Source organism: Colletotrichum paranaense (genome assembly GCF_030867605.1).
Source record: "Colletotrichum paranaense strain IMI 384185 chromosome Unknown Scaffold_1.1, whole genome shotgun sequence".
In the NCBI taxonomy this organism is placed as follows: Eukaryota; Fungi; Ascomycota; class Sordariomycetes; order Glomerellales; family Glomerellaceae; genus Colletotrichum; species Colletotrichum paranaense.
This window is the reverse complement of record NW_026848959.1, coordinates 3,456,833-3,473,227: the sequence shown is the minus strand read 5'-3', so window position 1 is coordinate 3,473,227 and position 16,395 is coordinate 3,456,833. Positions and strand designations below refer to the sequence as shown.

The 16,395-nt window shown below is 54.1% G+C and overlaps 6 protein-coding genes across 6 annotated transcripts; 3 read left to right on the top strand and 3 right to left on the bottom strand.

Moving 5' to 3' along the window:
- Positions 1-1,244: 1,244 nt before the first annotated feature.
- Positions 1,245-2,688, bottom strand: CPAR01_01229 (uncharacterized protein; the record flags this gene model as incomplete). Its single annotated transcript, XM_060485518.1, has 2 exons — positions 1,245-2,065; positions 2,139-2,688. The coding sequence occupies 2 exons, from the start codon at positions 2,686-2,688 to the stop codon at positions 1,245-1,247; spliced, it is 1,371 nt and encodes a 456-aa protein (XP_060356375.1).
- A 129-nt stretch (positions 2,689-2,817) lies between these two features.
- On the top strand, positions 2,818-3,063 carry CPAR01_01228 (uncharacterized protein; the record flags this gene model as incomplete). Its single annotated transcript, XM_060485517.1, has 1 exon — positions 2,818-3,063. The coding sequence occupies one exon, from the start codon at positions 2,818-2,820 to the stop codon at positions 3,061-3,063; it is 246 nt and encodes an 81-aa protein (XP_060356374.1).
- Positions 3,064-5,152: 2,089 nt separating this feature from the next.
- On the top strand, positions 5,153-6,035 carry CPAR01_01227 (eukaryotic initiation factor 4E; the record flags this gene model as incomplete). Its single annotated transcript, XM_060485516.1, has 3 exons — positions 5,153-5,365; positions 5,419-5,490; positions 5,547-6,035. 3 exons carry the CDS (start codon positions 5,153-5,155, stop codon positions 6,033-6,035), a joined length of 774 nt encoding a protein of 257 aa, XP_060356373.1.
- Positions 6,036-6,710: 675 nt separating this feature from the next.
- On the bottom strand, positions 6,711-8,664 carry CPAR01_01226 (AMP-binding enzyme; the record flags this gene model as incomplete). Its single annotated transcript, XM_060485515.1, has 3 exons — positions 6,711-7,973; positions 8,039-8,334; positions 8,433-8,664. The coding sequence occupies 3 exons, from the start codon at positions 8,662-8,664 to the stop codon at positions 6,711-6,713; spliced, it is 1,791 nt and encodes a 596-aa protein (XP_060356372.1).
- Positions 8,665-11,543: 2,879 nt separating this feature from the next.
- CPAR01_01225 (BolA-like protein) lies at positions 11,544-12,154 on the top strand (the record flags this gene model as incomplete). Its single annotated transcript, XM_060485514.1, has 3 exons — positions 11,544-11,714; positions 11,783-11,889; positions 11,956-12,154. 3 exons carry the CDS (start codon positions 11,544-11,546, stop codon positions 12,152-12,154), a joined length of 477 nt encoding a protein of 158 aa, XP_060356371.1.
- Positions 12,155-12,964: 810 nt separating this feature from the next.
- On the bottom strand, positions 12,965-16,039 carry CPAR01_01224 (uncharacterized protein; the record flags this gene model as incomplete). Its single annotated transcript, XM_060485513.1, has 1 exon — positions 12,965-16,039. One exon carries the CDS (start codon positions 16,037-16,039, stop codon positions 12,965-12,967), a length of 3,075 nt encoding a protein of 1,024 aa, XP_060356370.1.
- Between the last annotated feature and the right edge of the window lie 356 nt (positions 16,040-16,395).

Below are 16,395 nucleotides of genomic sequence, written 5' to 3'. Positions count from 1 at the left end.
GAAAGTACTTGGTCCATCATCCATGACATTGCTTTTCTCACCGCCTGACTCGACTTGGACAAGCAACCCAGATGCCTACCAGTGGACTCCCGGCTTTCTGTGGCAATCCCACGGGAGACCCCTTCCTTCCAGCGGCAAATCAGTCTCAAGTTGCCGTGGTCGTGGTTACCTACTCAACTGTTCTCAGTCTCCGCGACTGCTCGGTCAAAGAGGAACCTTCATGCAGATATGTCGGGCTCCCCGAAGTCGGTCGGTCAGTTGCCCAGCCAGAAAAAAGCGTATTCCTTTTTTTTTTTTGGCCGTGATACCGTCCCCAACTCAGGTCCCCCTGCACGTATATTTCGTTGCCCCTCAGAGAGTTCCTGGAGGGGTCCTTCCCAACTTGCCAATGCCTGCCAAACGATTGGCTCTCGCTTGCCCATTCAGACGAACGGCCGACGTCTTTCACGCAGAGAAACAACCCGACAATATCCCGAACATGTCGGCCGAGATAGAATCTAAGCATCTCTCTTGCGCAAATCACTCTAACCGCGGCAATCTGTCCTTGTCGGACAATTTTTCGACGCCTTTGGAGTCCCAAAGACGGGTGGAGCCGCCGCCGCTTGCAACTGTTAGTCGCCCCGGAAACCGCAACTCGCGAGCCCACAGAAACCCTCATGCACGAACCCTCGTTCCCCACACACAATAGCCATCTTTACCCCTCAGGATATAATTACCCTCTCGCGACCAGACTTCCAACCAGCTCGTCCGGCTTCAATTTCCGGATATCTGATCATCTGCGTCGATGGTTTAGTGGTAAAATTCTCCGTTGCCATAAAGCAGCGTCGGGGAGCCGGGGGTTCGATTCCCCCTCGACGCATCTCTTTTGCCAAATTTACCTCATAGCCAGTCTGGACGTCTATTTTTTGTTTCTTGGATGAAGTGCTGGCTGAGTGAGGCGACTAGAGTGTCCCTGAGACCATCTTTAATCTTTCTTGTTCATGGTCATTAAGAGAGCTGGTCATTACAAGTTTGCAGTGATCCTCTTCATCAAACCTCCTCAGTGTTGCCCTAAATCAACAACACCAGCTCACATGTCTGTCTGGCCCCTTGAGTGATATTTGGAAAGGAGTTTCACATTGTGTTGCTCGCTCAGCTGTCAACTCAAACAGAGGTCCGCCTGATCCTCATGTACAAGCCACGCCATCAACGCCGAAAATTCACCACTCCAGGCCCAGTTAAAGCTACCTGGTAAAACCAAATTCCTAAACACCCTCATAGGTCCCAGCACGACCGGACGACGGATCGTATGCAGAGTCCGCCCCACCCTCATGGTTTCGCCTGTTGTACTCATCCCGCAGTTGATAGACGTATCTCAAGAGTTGAATGAGCAAAATGTACATCAGAAGCTGCCAGAACAATGGACGGATGATCGCAGAGAAGTATGTCGGTCTAGGTCGCCTCATCTCACATGCGTGGTCGACAAGCGAGCGCGGCGATGAATCAACCTCATCCGTGTGGCGCCAGAGGGTATAGTAGGCCGTCCGAGACTCCAACAACCTTCTCCTCTGGCTACCAATGGGCTCTTCTCCATTGGCACCCTCGACGAGCGAGACTCTCTGAACGACGGGGACAAAGGAAATCAGCACTCTCGACAACGGTGGCTCTATCGGCGGCTCTCTGAATCGACTTGTCGAAACGATAAACCCAGTAGACGTCGGGCTCAATAAGGCGTTGGATGGTCTTGGCAGCACTCCTGGATCGGGGATCTCAAAGTCACCCGGCACATAGAGTTCGTCGGGCTCGCGCCATTCAAAGTGAAGAACCTCGGGAGACAGACGAATGTTGACGGAAAGCCAAGCCGCGTAAGCCACGTCGTGGTGAATCATCTGGAAAATTGACCGGATAGAAGGGTTCGGGCCGTTCTCAGGCCAGGTCATTCTCACCCAGGTCAGGATTGGCCTTATGAGCAAGAAGGTCTTCATAGTATAATAGTCGACTTGCTTCCAAAACAGAGGTGGCAGGCCATGATTCTCTTCTAGTAGCATATTCACCGTTTTTGCTCTCAACTCCGATCGTCTGAAACCTAGTAGACAGTTAGTTGCTGTGTCTTGTTCGGGGTTGCGTGGATGAGGGTGGAGGGGAGGGGGGGAACCAACCTTCGTGCTTCATGAACTGCTTGTCCTGATGGAGCAGTGAAAGTCGCTGCTGGTTGTCTGCGCCAAATAGCTGAAGTGAAAATATCTGCTCCTCGAAAAGCTTCAAGAAGAAGGCCCTCATGACTACTATCCGTTTGTAGTCGCAGGCAATCAGATCATCCCAAGGGCTCTTGTCTCGCGGATCTGGCCGGGCAACTTTCTCGATAGTACGTTCCAATTCCGAACTCTGGTCGCCAGTTACCACGGACCATACGGGTCCTGGAGGCGGAACATCGCCAACTTCGAAAATCTGCTTGGCGTGGAGATTGATATTTGATATGATGGCGGCATAGTGATGCGTAAAGAAGTCGTCTGTGAGCGAAGAACGTGGAAGGCCCCATTGCAGGACGAGTCGTTCGGGGCAAAATCCTTTCAATTCTTTGAGGTCTTTGGACGCAAATGCTCTGGTTGCTGATGGATTTGCTTTCATGTTCTTCCTGTTCTGTTGCGCCGTCGGACTGCAAGCCTCGCTACAATTCGGGCCATGTGAACCTGGGTACGTTGGTGTCATCTGGAGTGCTTTGAGGATCGATTCAAACGTAGTGTAATGCTCGAGAGGTTTGACGGGTGTTTATGGATCGGTCGAAGAAATTCTAGATGGTCGAAAACCGTCAATTTATGATAGCTTGCTCAAGAAACGATGTTGCCCTTGATCATCAGCTATCTGTACATCGCGACCGCATCTCACGCAGCGCCGCCTCGGTTTTATGAGTATCACGCTGCTTGCTCAACTGCGTTGTCATACGAGCATGCTCTGCAATCTAAACGGGCCGCTGTGCTCCATACTCCCGGTCGCTGTCCTTTTGAGAGTCCAAGGGATGACGCGGGACAAAGAACACTCGACCATTATCATCGATGTCATTGTTGTTTGTCTCCAACAGGTTGACACCTGGTGTCGTGGGCCTATTATAGAACTTCCCAAGGAGATACAGGCGATGCATACAGCCGCCTAGCAGCTACGTAGCTGAACAAAGATAACGTATCCGTCTTCCACCCTGCGTTCCCCTCCTACCTCTTGGCCGACGGTGTAATGGGAAAGTATGAGAGTAAGTAGAGCAAGTGTCCTGTTTCTTTCATTCAAGTCCAGGAGCACAATGCAGCTCTCCTAAAATGACCGTCCCTCTATTCATTGAGACGACGTCAATAGAGCCTCGACGCATGTGGGGCAGAGTGTCCAATGACTGAAACAAGCGACCGACCTGGCCGAAACGAACCCTAGAGCCATCACCGCTTCAAGCCGAGCTCGACTCGCCTGAGTTTTCGATTGCAGAAGAGGGTGGTAGGGGATGACGGGAAAGATTGCCTAGCTTGCGTGTTGCTTGACTCAAGATGAAGGAATTTTGCTCAGGCCACCTAATTCGCAGGTCACCTGAGCTGAGGGGGATGGGAGCTTCATAAGAAATGATAACATTTCAAGTCATTGAATGTGATTGGCAACGGAAGGATTTAGGGAAAGCTTCTGGAAAGGTCCCCCGCAGGTTGAAGCCAAAAATATGATGGCAGTGCTTCGAGGCCAGATAAAAGCGTGATGTCGAAACAAGGATGTGTCTTTTGGCGTAGGAAGGGGCAAGGAGAAGGGGTCAGGAGGCGGCGCTCGGTTCAGGCCGAGTATGGAGAGGACCGTCACGACTGCGAAAGGCTGCAAACAGCTGGTAGATGGGTGAGATATAGAAACAGGAAATAAAAGGAACAATCCGGATGACAGGTGCAGAAAAGTAGCAAGCACAACCCCAGGAGTCGGAAGCTTCGTCTGAGCTGTTGGACGTGGTCGAATCTGAAGGCAGGAAAGAAAAGTTATCTGACTTATCAGCCTTGAGCAATGACAGGCAACGTAAGCTAAAAGTCAACATGAACAGTTCAATACTTCTATTAGACCGCTAGTCTTGAAAAGACAGGAGGGAGGGAAGGCAACTCAACACTGGCGAAACGGACTGCATGGCGTTGAAGACAGACATTCAACAAGCCTCACAACACGACACGGAGTTACAAGGTGTGTAGGCTGACAAGTGCTACTATTGGAGCAATTGACATCCACTGGGCTGCTTAAACTTCCGCAAACCTGGTATTGAATGGGACCAGACTGACCTTGCCCTGGATTTTTCGTCTCCTTCGCTTCTTGAATAACCTGAGGTAATGGGACCGTACCCGTCAGGCTAGGCTCACCTCGCCTCCGCTCTCACCTTGAGCAACGGGCCCCGGGCTCACCTAGAATCCCACTCATGTCGGGGGCTTTCCTTCGCCCTAACTAGCACCCCGGGACCGCACCTCACTGAGTGGGCGGGCATCTGCCTTACGTGCTTGGTGTGGCAGTTGTGCTAGGTCGTAATTGTGAAGTGCCCTGCGCAAAAAATAAAAAAAAAACCTAGGCCTCGCCCACCAAGAAGGTACTGAGGTACACCTTGATGTATCCCACTTTTCCGACGCCTTGCTCCCCTCCCGTTGGCCAAGCCCGCTTGGGCATTTTTTTGCGACTGGAAAGGCTCTCGCTCGCAGACTCAGACTTCTGTTTGCTGCGCGCAATCCCTCGCAAAGTGCAAAACCCATCGCAACTTCCCATTTCTCGACCTCGTCGTCTCCCCACGAAAAAAACAGAACGTCACCGCCCGTTCTAATCTTTCCTCTAATCCGCCCTTTCCGATCCTTGCTGACTTGCCTGGCGCAACGTCGGAATCTCCCCCACATCCGAATACCTGGAAGGAAGCAATCGCCCTCCAGTACTTTCCCAATAGTGAAGCGAGCAACCGTCGTCACCACAACCTTCAGCCACTCTCGTGCGGAACCCTCCCACTTTCCAACTCTTCCACCTTACAACCGCGACCAGCGACCTCTTTTCCCTTTGGCTTCTTCAACCTCCGAGATAGCCTAACTCGCCTTTTCCTCCAGAGATTGCTTCCCAGCGCCTCTGACGACCTATTCTACCCCTCATCGGTCCGATCCGCAATCAGCCCGAAAGCACCACAACAAATCCATTCACGATGGCGACTTCTGTGCAAACACCCACGAACCCCGACCAGCAGGTCGACCTCTCCACCATTCCCATCTCCCCCGAGGGCGGTGAGAAGAGCGAGACCAAGGAGAACGACTCGGAGAAGCCCGTTACCGTTTTCCACGACAAGGAGAACTTCAACGTCAAGCACCCTCTGCAGAACAAGTGGACTCTCTGGTTCACCAAGCCACCCAGCGGAAAGGTTCGTCTATCCCGATTGGGAACGGCACGTGGCGAGATGTTAACGTGGAGTAGGGCGATAACTGGAATGACCTTCTGAAGGAGGTCATCACCTTCAACTCAGTCGAGGAGTTTTGGGGTGTCTATGTACGTGCACCTTCCTTCCCTGTGGCCCCTCTTGTCGCTCACTAACTATTGACCAGAACAACATCGCCCCTGTCTCCGAGCTTGCCCTCAAGTCCGACTACCATCTCTTCAAGGCCGGCGTCCGTCCCGAGTGGGAGGATGCTCAGAACAAGCACGGCGGCAAGTGGTCCTACCAGTTCAAGGAGAAGCGTAGCATCCCCATCGACGATCTCTGGCTTCATGTCATGTTGGCCGCTATTGGCGAGACCCTCGAGGCTGAAGACGACGGAGAGGTCATGGGTGTTGTCGTCAACGTCCGCAAGGCTTTCTTCCGTATTGGTGTCTGGACCCGTACCATTGGCAAGAGCATTCCTGGCCGTGGTGACGGAGACGTGGCTGGTGGCAAGGGACGTTCGCAGGATAAGGGCCGTGACATCCTCCTGAACATTGGCAAGCGCTTCAAGGACATCCTGAACCTCCCCGCCAACGAGGTTGTCGAGTTCTCCGGCCACACGGACAGCGCACACAGCGGAAGCAGCCGTGCAAAGGCCAAGCACACTGTCTAAAGCGATGGACACAGCCTCTGAAAAGAACCACAGAAACGAATTACACAAGCTTGCACCACATGCTCACTAACGCATTTTATTGGAACCGATGGGCTCCACTACCTATCGAGAAGGCCGACTTCCGTCTGCACGATATCACTTCTCGTTGCACTTTCTCAGCCGACTTCTTTTTTTTATTTTTTGCCTGATGCCAGTGGGGGGAATACGGGGCAATGCTACGCTATGCATCGATGATAACGCATCTCTGGGGCGGAAAAAGTTCTCTCTTATGACAGTCCTTGGAGCTCGACGAAGGCGTTTGCTGAGAACGAAAAAAGAGATCAATGGGTTTTATGGAACTTCTAGACGGCCATGATCGATAGTACATAGGCGGATGCGAGATATCCGGAATAGATACCTAGGTTTAGGCCAGAATGCCCTGGTGCACGCACCCTTATGAAATGAAGGTTGTTAATTATGCTTCTCCTTCATAACAAAACATTGCCTATTGAGTTCTACCTCATCACTACAATCTTACTTCGTAAAGGTTGCGCAGTGAGGGTCAAATGCTCAACAAGGTATTATTTTGTCTAAATTCTATGCAACATTCCTCCATGTCCTAGTCAAACAAGCAAATGTGCATCTCACACTGTGAGGTGAGTGGAGCAGTATCCGCGCACCAGTAGCTACTTATTCTTACAATTCATCACCGCTAAACTGGTCCTCAAAGACGGCCTGGACTAGTTGCTTCTTGTTGATCTTGCCCATGGCGTTGCGCGGGATGTGGTCGACGACCTTGAGCACCTGGGGAATCTTGTAGTTGACGAGCCGATCCCGGAGGGCCCTCCGCATGGCCATCGGGGACCAGTGTGGGACGACGTCCGTGTTGAGGATGACAACGGCGCCGACCTTGGAGCCCCACTTCCCCGAGGGGACGGAGACGACGGCGGCCTCGGCCACCTCGGGGAGGGAGAGCAGCTCGCGCTCGACCTCGAGGGCGCTGACCTTTTCGCCGCCCGTCTTGATGATGTCGGCGCTCTTGCGGCCCTGGATAAAGTACATGTCGCCCTTGGCCCAGGACGCCTGCGCGGCGTTGAGCCCCGCGTTCGGGACCGGTCTCCGGACGGCGACGTCGCCCGTCTTGAACCATTTCCCCTTGCCGTCCTCGCCTTCGACGAACTCCTTGGCTGTCGCCTCGGGGTTGCGCCAGTACTCTTTGAAGATTGTGGGACCTCGGAGCTGGATTTCGCCGGAGCGCTCGCGGCCCGATTTGGGGTCGACGTCTTCGCCGAGAGGGATGACGAAGCCGGTGTCCATGTCGACGAGGCGGGCTTCGACGCCGGGCAAGGGCCAGCCGACGCTGCCGTCGACGCGGTCGGCGAAATCGAGACCGCAGGAGAGGGCCATGCCGACCTCCGTCATGCCGTAACGTTCGAGGAGGACGTTGCCCTTGGACAGAGTCTTCCAGGCCTCCTTGATGGGCGTCGGGAGAGCGGCTGAGCCGGAGATGGCGAGGCGCATGTTGCGCGGGGAGACGGCTTCTCGTGTGGGCTCCGCAGGGTCGAGAGGGAGGAGTTTGTGGGTTGCGAGGAGGCGAGAGTAGACTGTTGGCACGACGGTGAAGAAGGTAATCTTCTCCTTTGCGATGTTCTTGTGTGTCCCGTTTGTGCTGTTGGTCCCGTTGACCCCGTTGACCCCGTTGGTACCGTTGGTACCGTTTGTACCGTTGGAGGTAATGTAGGGCGCGGCGAGGCGCTTCCAGACTGCGTCGGCGTTGAAGGGGAACATGAACTCGATCGTGGAGCCTGACAGGAGCGGCGTGAGGACAGCATTGACCGTGCCGTGGATGTGGTGTAGGGGGAGGACATGGAGGAGGTGGTCCGCGGGGGTGTAGTTCCATGCTTCGATTAGGGATTTGGATTGCGCCGTGAGGACGGATTGGGGGAGAAGGACACCTTTCTAATGTAGAGAATCAGCGATCATGCTCGGAGCTGCCACTTAAGTTCAGAAAGGGGGCAACGAACTGGTCGGTTGGTGGTGCCTGAAGTGTACAGCATCATGCCTGCGCCGTCGGCATCGGAATTATCTAGTTCAACTTGCTCATGCACGCTGCCACCGAGGTGCTTCTGTAGTTCGACTTGCGTCGGGCTTGAGAGGAGCTCTGTAGCAAGAACCTCCTTTGCTTTTGCGGCGAACTTGGCCGAAGACACGAGCAGCGACGCTTCGCTCTGGTTTAGAATATACTGGAGCTCGGCGGCGGGGAAGGCTGGAGAAAGAGGTACGGCGATTGACCGCGCGGCAAAGGCAGCGAGGAGGGTCACTAGAAATCAAGCAAGTGTGAGAATTGAGGCGCGTTGTTTGGGTCACAGCCAAAGGAGTCTAAGAGCTGTTGTGTAAGGGGTATGCGACATGGCTTACCTACATAGTCGTAACTGTTCTCTACCAAGAATGCGATGCGCTCGCCATTAAGATCTGACTTGCCCGCTGAGTCTAAGAGCTTGTTCCGCGTGCGGCGCACGTCACCCAGGAGCTCTCCGTACTTGAAGCGGCGGCCGGATAAGGAGTGAATTACAGCCGTGGACTCGGGGTCATGCCGGGAAATGGCCTCGAAGAGAGGGATCCTTGGGAGGGATGTCGTTGTTGAAGCCATTCTTGCGGATTGCGAAGCGCGCGCGGCAGCAAAGGATCGGGATACGGGACGGGAGAGGTTGAAGCTTGCGGTAGCTGTAGTACCGGCGACGGCGGCGGCGGCGAAGGCTGAGAAAGGGGATATTCGGCAGCAGCAGCAGCAGCCGGGCCGTCGAGCTACATTCCGCAAACCGGAGGCCAACATGGGGGTGGGGGGAGGAGGGGAATAGATATGCGTCGTTATCAATTGCGTTATGATTAAAGGAGGATCGGGAACACGGCGCTGTGACGGAGTGGGTATTGGGGGGAAGGGGGGAACGGACCCCGGGAGTTGCGAATGGTTGCCCTCGGATCTGGTCGCGGCAGCTGTTGGCGTGGGATTGCAGGTTGGGTGCGTGAGTGCGTGTGTGTGTGGTATGAACTGGTAATATTTTTTTGGCTTCTGTCAGGTCCCGGATCGGACTTCTCCCTGCAGGACCGCCGGCAGGATCTGCCGAAGACCGGACGGAAAACTTGGGTGGTTGAGTGTGGCTTGCCCGGACATCCTAGCAGCTCCCTTCTCTCTAGTTGAGGCTTGACTCTTTTATGGAGCTCCGGAGTTGAAGGTGTGAAGACCAGATACACGGAGAGGAAACCCGTCAGATGGTGTGTGCGCCTGCGTGGATATTGGACTGTGGCACCGTGGGTTGTTGGTGCGCTTTCACGGCCCAGCGCCTTGGGATCAGGCATTGGTATTTAGATGCCGTGATGCGTCGATTCACGTCCAATGTATCCGTTCCTGGCCCTAGGATGTCTAGCGGTGGGGGAACCGTTCGAAGCGGCCGACGTTTCCCAAGCGGCACCTACATCTGCCTACCTATCCGTCCCTCCATTGTATAGCGTGTGGGTAAACCTCCGAGGTTGACAGCAATGACAGGTATTCAAGCGTGCCAAGGTAAAGATACTTGCGGTCCTCTCGACTTTTTTGCTCCCTCGCTAGGCTGTTGTGGTGGTGGTCACTGGTTGTGGTCACTGGTGGTGGTGAGGGTGGTGAGTCTGCTGCATCTCTGCCCGCTGCCGACCGACAATGTTACCGTACCACACGTCACTACCTTCGATATGCATGCAAGGTGCCTGGAAGCTCTCCCCAAAGAGTCCTCTTGGTTTCCCCGCCCGCATGCATTGGCGACATTGTGAGCGAACAGCTGGTATTCTGGAACCGAGAGATCTAGATGATCAGGTGCCCAATGATGAATGGGTGCCCTGCCACTTGCTGCGTGGCTCAAGGCTCCATCACTCCAAGTCTATCCGTACTTATCGAGTAAGAAGAGGGACCGCCTCTGGCCTTTTGTGATGCGTGGTGACGAGGGTTGGGGGTTGGAATTTTGGGGGTCGGGTATGGATACGGATGGCAAGCCGCAAAAGGCGTCTGTGGCATCGTTCAGGAAACACGCGGTGAGCAGAATGGAGCCAACAGGCAGGGCACGAGGGCTGAGGAGTCATCCAAGGACCTGGCTGGAGGTGTGTCGGGTGCCCATGTGCTGTTTGTTGTTGCTTGCTCTGTGTTCCGTCGTTCCCCAGTTGTTCTAGGTGTTCTTGTTGGTCCACCCAATCTCAACGCGCGTTAGCGTCTTCGGACCACTCAGAAACATGGGACGGTAAAGCCTCCCGGGGTCTGGTAAGCTAGGTGTACGGAGTATGCAGCGTGGGTGGTTCTAGGAAGCGAAAAACAAAAAAAAGGGCGGTGGGCATAACAGAGAGAGACAGAGTCACTGACACGCACTTACTGCAAAAGCAAAGCTAACTTGGTCGACCACCTCACACACTGACACGAGGTCGGCGGGGAAAATCTGCGAGGAACTTGGAAGTCAGTCATGTCTCCAAAACATGAGAGGCCAAAAATACAACCCAACCGGGAAGATGAGTGGCAACGGCTGACTCTTTTTCTTCTTTTTTTCTCCTTTCCCTCTTCATCTTACTTGCTTGTAGCATTGTGCGCGTGTCCGCGGAGGAAAGTGCAGAAAATACGAGGAAGGAGGCGTCCGTAGGGTAAGCAAGGTTTGCCTACCTTAACACATGGACTACCACAGACCAAAAGGAAAAGGAAAGGGGAGAAAAAGAATGTACAGATACTGCACAGTGGGATGAGAAGGAACTTCCATGGGACATGCTGGCCGTCTCATCGCACCGCTGTCTGGTGCAGTGGTGCAGTGGTGCTGGAAGGAAGTTTGGAAGTGCCTCCCCGGTGTGGGTCCTCCGGTTACCAACCGGAAGGACAGAGGCAAGGCCCCCGGCCTGCTGATTGGCCGGGACGCAGGTGCCATGTTGCCTGCCAAGCCCATCCCGCATGTCCGCTCTTTTCTCACCGATACACCGAATCTTCTCTACCTTCTTTTTTTTCCACGACGTACCTTACCTGGGCCGGGGTCTCTTCTCCATCATCCACTCATCCTCCTTCTCGTCGTTCCTCTCCTCTCTCGGTCTCTCCCCTCCTCTGCTTCGCTTCCTCTGTCAAGCGTCAAACCCACCAGCGCCACCCCCATCTCCCATCATCCATGCTTCGGCTCCCAGTCCCAAGTTCCAGGGTCACACTTTTTGCACACCGTACCTTTTGCACACGCAGCAGCGCAGCGGCTCCATTCCTCTGCTTCCCGCTCTCGTCGCTCTCTACCTAAACCGAAAAAAGCTGTTGGGCTAGCAAATTACAGCAAACCACAACCCACACCGCACACCGGTATCCGTACACTACACACCAGCGCAAGGGCAGCTTTCTTATTCTCCCCTGTCCAGTTTCTATACCTCCTTACCGCTTCTCGGTCGACGCACGCTGCCGCACGCCGCAGACCGTCGCATCCTACTTTTTTTTTTACTTGAAAACCTCCTTCCCTCTTCTCTTCTTTCCTTCCTCCTCTTCTACTCCCCATGAACACATTCCGCCCCATTGTCGGCAGGATTGGGAGTAGCTTGACCGGAGGAACTACACACCTACACACACCAATGTTGCGAAGATACGCCCTCGGCTTCTCGGGCGCTGCCAGACCCCACGGAACCATGGCTTCCACCAACCCCGTTGAGGATGCTATTCGGTCCAAGGTACGATATCCTGCCCTTGAGACAGTCTTCTTGTCTGTGAGCCAACGTTGCTGACCGAACGACTCCAGGTGACCGCCGCCTTCTCCCCCACCACCCTCGAAATCTACAACGACTCCCACCTCCATAGCCACCACAAGGCCATGGCTGGTAGCACCTCCAAGGAAACACACTTCAGGTACGGCAAATCAGACTCTGCTATTCCTCAGTACGAGACCTCTTTTGACTAACAGTCGTCACGCAGACTTGTTATTACCTCCGAGTCTTTCAAGTCCAAGATGCAGTCCGCCCGCCACCGCATGGTCTACGCCCTCCTGCGCGAGGAGATGGCCCGCGAGGGTGGCATCCACGCCCTTCAGCTCAAGACCCTCACCCCCGAAGAGGAAGAAAGACAAAAGGCCAAGAAGGCCGCCGAGGCCCAAGCTTCCGAGGACTCGACCTGAGCAAATTACAGATACTATAAAACCATATACCCACAACACAACATCACTCTGGGGGCGACCTTGGGGGGGTGTAATGACACGAGAGATACGACCTTTGACACATGACGGAATATTGGGAAATCACAGCGCAACAACTATGGAGGAACACTGGAGAGAGAGGGTGTTTTTTTTCTTCTTGTGAACACCACCTATACGGAGTCGGCTCACGGAATTTTGCTGCGACACGGAAACCCAAATAACCTACCCCCACCTTCAAGCCACCTACCCACCACCCTCAACTCATTTGCAAACAGGATACGACGGGAAGCATCTTGGGGTTTGGCGAAATGTTTTTTTTCATAGGGAACATAGAACACATTCAAGACTCTCCAGAGAGCCGGGCACGAAAAAGCACAACTAGATCCAGTCTAGACAGATCAGATTGATTGCAAGAGCAATCTAGAACCTTGGCCTTGTTATTTTGGAGAGTAGCATCAGCTTTGCCACTTGTGGCCTCATCGCACCTGTGGTGTAATACAATTGATACCTTCTACCAACTCGCTACAAAAGGGGTATTATACTCAAATCAAGTCTTGCTCTTTCCGCCCAACGTGTGTCGTTATGCTTCATCTCCATATCCATGTTGCAGGCCAATAGACAGTGCTGACCGATACGAAATGAACCTCGACCGTCAGCTACTACAGAACCGCATCGTTCGACCCCTTTTACTCAACACAAGATCAACTTTCGATGCCCATATCCTCGCCCATTCTCAAACAACGGCTCAAGTGAAGACTGTAAATGAACGACGTTGGCCTCTGGCTCAAGACCTCAAGACCTGGGAGGCATCGTGCTAGACGGGGGCTTATACCGTCCTTCCTTCGACATCCTCTCCATCTTGGCCAAAGCGGCTTGTCTCCTTTCCTTCTCCGTCATGGCCGTCTTTTGCTTGGATTTCTTCACGCGGCTCTCCTGGAAAAAGGAACCCAACGCGGTTCTTGGCGTACCGCTTTGCACAGGGCTCGCGGCCGGGCTCGTCGTCACTGGTACTGAGGCCTTGATCGGCATCGACGCGGGAGGCGGTCGGCCGTCGGAGAAAGAGGCCGGCAGGCTACGACGTACCGCTGGGTGCTGGGTAGTCCGCTTGGGCGGACCGGCTGTCTTGCGCGGCGGGGTCTCTGCGATGATGGCGTCCTTGGTGGGCTTCGAGAATAAAGGGACCCTCTGCTCAGATAGTAGGGGGTTGGGAACTGCCTTCTGCGGCAACGGCGTGGTGGTGCTGGCGGTGGCGGTGGTGCCGTTATCGTTGCTTTCCGTCTTGATAGTTTCCTCCAAAGGGTTTGCGGTACGGGGGCGCGGGGTACTGGATGTGAATGTGACGTCCTCGTCGTTCTGCAGAGCGTTTGTGTGTCGTTGAATGGCCGGGGCAGATGCCGGAGGGTTCCGAGGGCTTGATGCCGCGTTGTTTGTCACTCGCTGTTTGGCCTTCTCCCCATTGGCAGGGGGGATGTCAGATGCAGGAGGCAAGGCATTGTGAGTATGAGGTTCATTAGCAGGCTGCTCGCCAACACAGCCACTGCCGTTCGTCTTCGATGCAATCGGCTGTTCCCTGAGTGAAGCACGCACGGGGGAGAAAGCAGGCTTGCTAGGCGTGCCGTCCGATGTGCGTGTCTCGATATGAGGCCTCGGGATGGGGTTGCTCTGCTGCGCAACTGGCGTATTAGGACCCACGCTCAGGTTCAAGGCCGCTGATTGCTCAGAGAGACGCCTCTGTGCGACTTCTGGAAACGGGGTTCCGTTCTCCAACACAGACTCCCTTGCCGACTTGAATTCACTGTGGTAGATCTTGAAAACCAGATACAGATTCTCGCGTGTCACGACACCGCCCTGATATGCTGGCCGGTCCACGTACTCGACGTACCACTGATATGCCGAGAGCGGCTCCTCGTCATCGTCCAAGGTTTGGATGTAAGGGACGAACCCGTCCACGAAGGCGCGGATGAAGTCGTCGTAGAGCCATTTGGGAAGCAGTCGTTTCCGACGCAGGTCTTTGATCGTGAAACAAGCCTTCACAAAGTCATCTACGCTGCCCGAGAAGGATGGGTATACGTGGCGGAAAGCTACCAGCGGATCCTGTGCAAAAGGGGGCCTCTTGACCGAGTCCTGTGCTGAATGATGGACATCGAAGGTTTGGTATCGACTATCTTGAAGCACTTGTGGAATAGCAGTCGGCTGCATACCTTGCATGGCGCTGGGTGATGGTGGAGGTGAAGAATTGATGGGTGTCACTTGAGACACTGTCCGGTGACGGCTTGCAGGCCTCGATGAGCTTCCGACAGGTGCTGCTCTTGCTTCACCCGAGGCTGGACCTCGGGTCTTCGCCGCTTTCGACTTCTCTGCCTCCAAGAAATAGAGTGATGCCTCGGCGACTTCTTCGGAGAAGATCAGTTTTCCGTCTGCAACATTCAAAGCCGCTTTATGAAGCGGGCCATCAGGCTTCGACCATAGCCTTGCGAGTTGTATACCGTCCTTTAATGCCTGATGGGTGATGGCGACCAGAACACCAAGGCTGTGAGCTGTCAGAGTTGGCTGGAGATGCTGGAAAGCGGTCGGAATCCAATCAAGACCATTCCGTTTCCACGTTTCGTCGAGATATGATATTGCTTTCTGCCGCTGGACCTCTTCCATCGAGGATTTCAGGCTATCGCCCTCAGACAATACTCCACGTGTGGCCAATGAAACATTGTTTTTTGCCTTACCCCCACTCTCCAGAGTTGGTTGGACGTGTGCTCTGGAGGTCGTAATATCTGGACGAGATGTTTCACCTGCCTTGTGACCAACGCTGGCAGTTCCAGAAAGACTGGGGGCATCTTTGACGACCTTGGGTGTTCCCAGTTTCGGTTGCTCGTCGGTAACAAGAACCGCTGACGCAGGTGCAGAGCTTGAGGCTGTGTGTAGAGCCCCTTGATGAGTCTGAGGAAGTGGTGCCACAGATTTTGGATCGACTCTTGCCGAAGGGCGCTCTTCTTCGACTTCTTGGGAGCTCAATTCGACTGCCTTCATCCTTCTTTTCTTGTGAACTGGTTCTTCCACCTTGTCGGAGCTCTTAATGTCTTTGTAAGTGGACGGAACCATGCTTCCTTGACCGCAGGGAGGGCTGGTCACAGCCTGAGATACAGTAGTCAAACGCGCGGCTCTTCTGTTGACAGGGGGTGTCGCTTCGCAAAGAGCCCCTGGGATGGCGGTTTCCAGCTCGTCTTCCACACCGGCGCTGCTGGACGGAAACACTTCAGCTGGGCGGCGACGTTTGGCGCCTGTAGGAGGTGAGAACTGTCGCTTGGTGGCTGGGATCATCGGTGGTGAAGACCGAATTTGAGGGCTGCTTCGCGTTCGCGGCGGTGGGGACTGGGAGATAATTCGTTCTACACCAGACTGGGCCTGGGTCATGATGACTTGTGACCTGATAGAAAACGCTGGAGAGGGGGTTTCTTGTAGCTCTCTTCCACGGGGTGGTCGTGGGGGAGATTCCGGCCAGGAGCTGACGGGCACCTCTGGCTCAGAGTCTGATCCATCATCTTGCTGATGGATGGGCGTACTCTCAGAGACCGAGACTGATGCAGTTGGTCCACTGGAAACAGCCGCGTTTGGCTTCTGGGCAGGTGGCGGTAGTGTCCGAGAGGTATGAAAATACTTAATTTGTTCAAGGACCTTTGGCGGGACTCTGGCGGCATTCTGTTGTGGGTTATTCTTGAGAGCTGAGATCCACGGTTGTCTTCCACTGTCTGAAAAGATTGCTTGTTGATCCTTGGGAATCTTCACGAGTTTCCGAGGCACTTGAGCTCCATTGCGAAGACCAAAGGGTGCAGACGTGATGGACTGTTCCGAGCTACTCGATGAACTAGTCATGGTGGTGGTGAGGATCGCAGCCTTGAGCTGGGATGGTGAATTTCCGCATTCGCAACTGGGTTGCTAGCTGGTGTAACAAGAAGTATTTGGTGTTAAAACGAGGTGTTTGTTGTGATGGCGACTGACAAGGTGGCAGACAATGCCTTCAAGGGAAGATTGAAAATCTTGGAATGAATGGTGATGAATCAATAAGACTTTTGCCGACGGTTGTAATCAATGGCAGGAACAGGGCTGCTGTGAATGGTGAACACCAGAAGATGTCAATTGATTAACGCGCCAAAGATACCAAGGTACTTTGGAGAAAACGCGTTTTTCGGCGTGTCCCTGGCTCCCTGTTGAATTCCCATGCTGGGTGT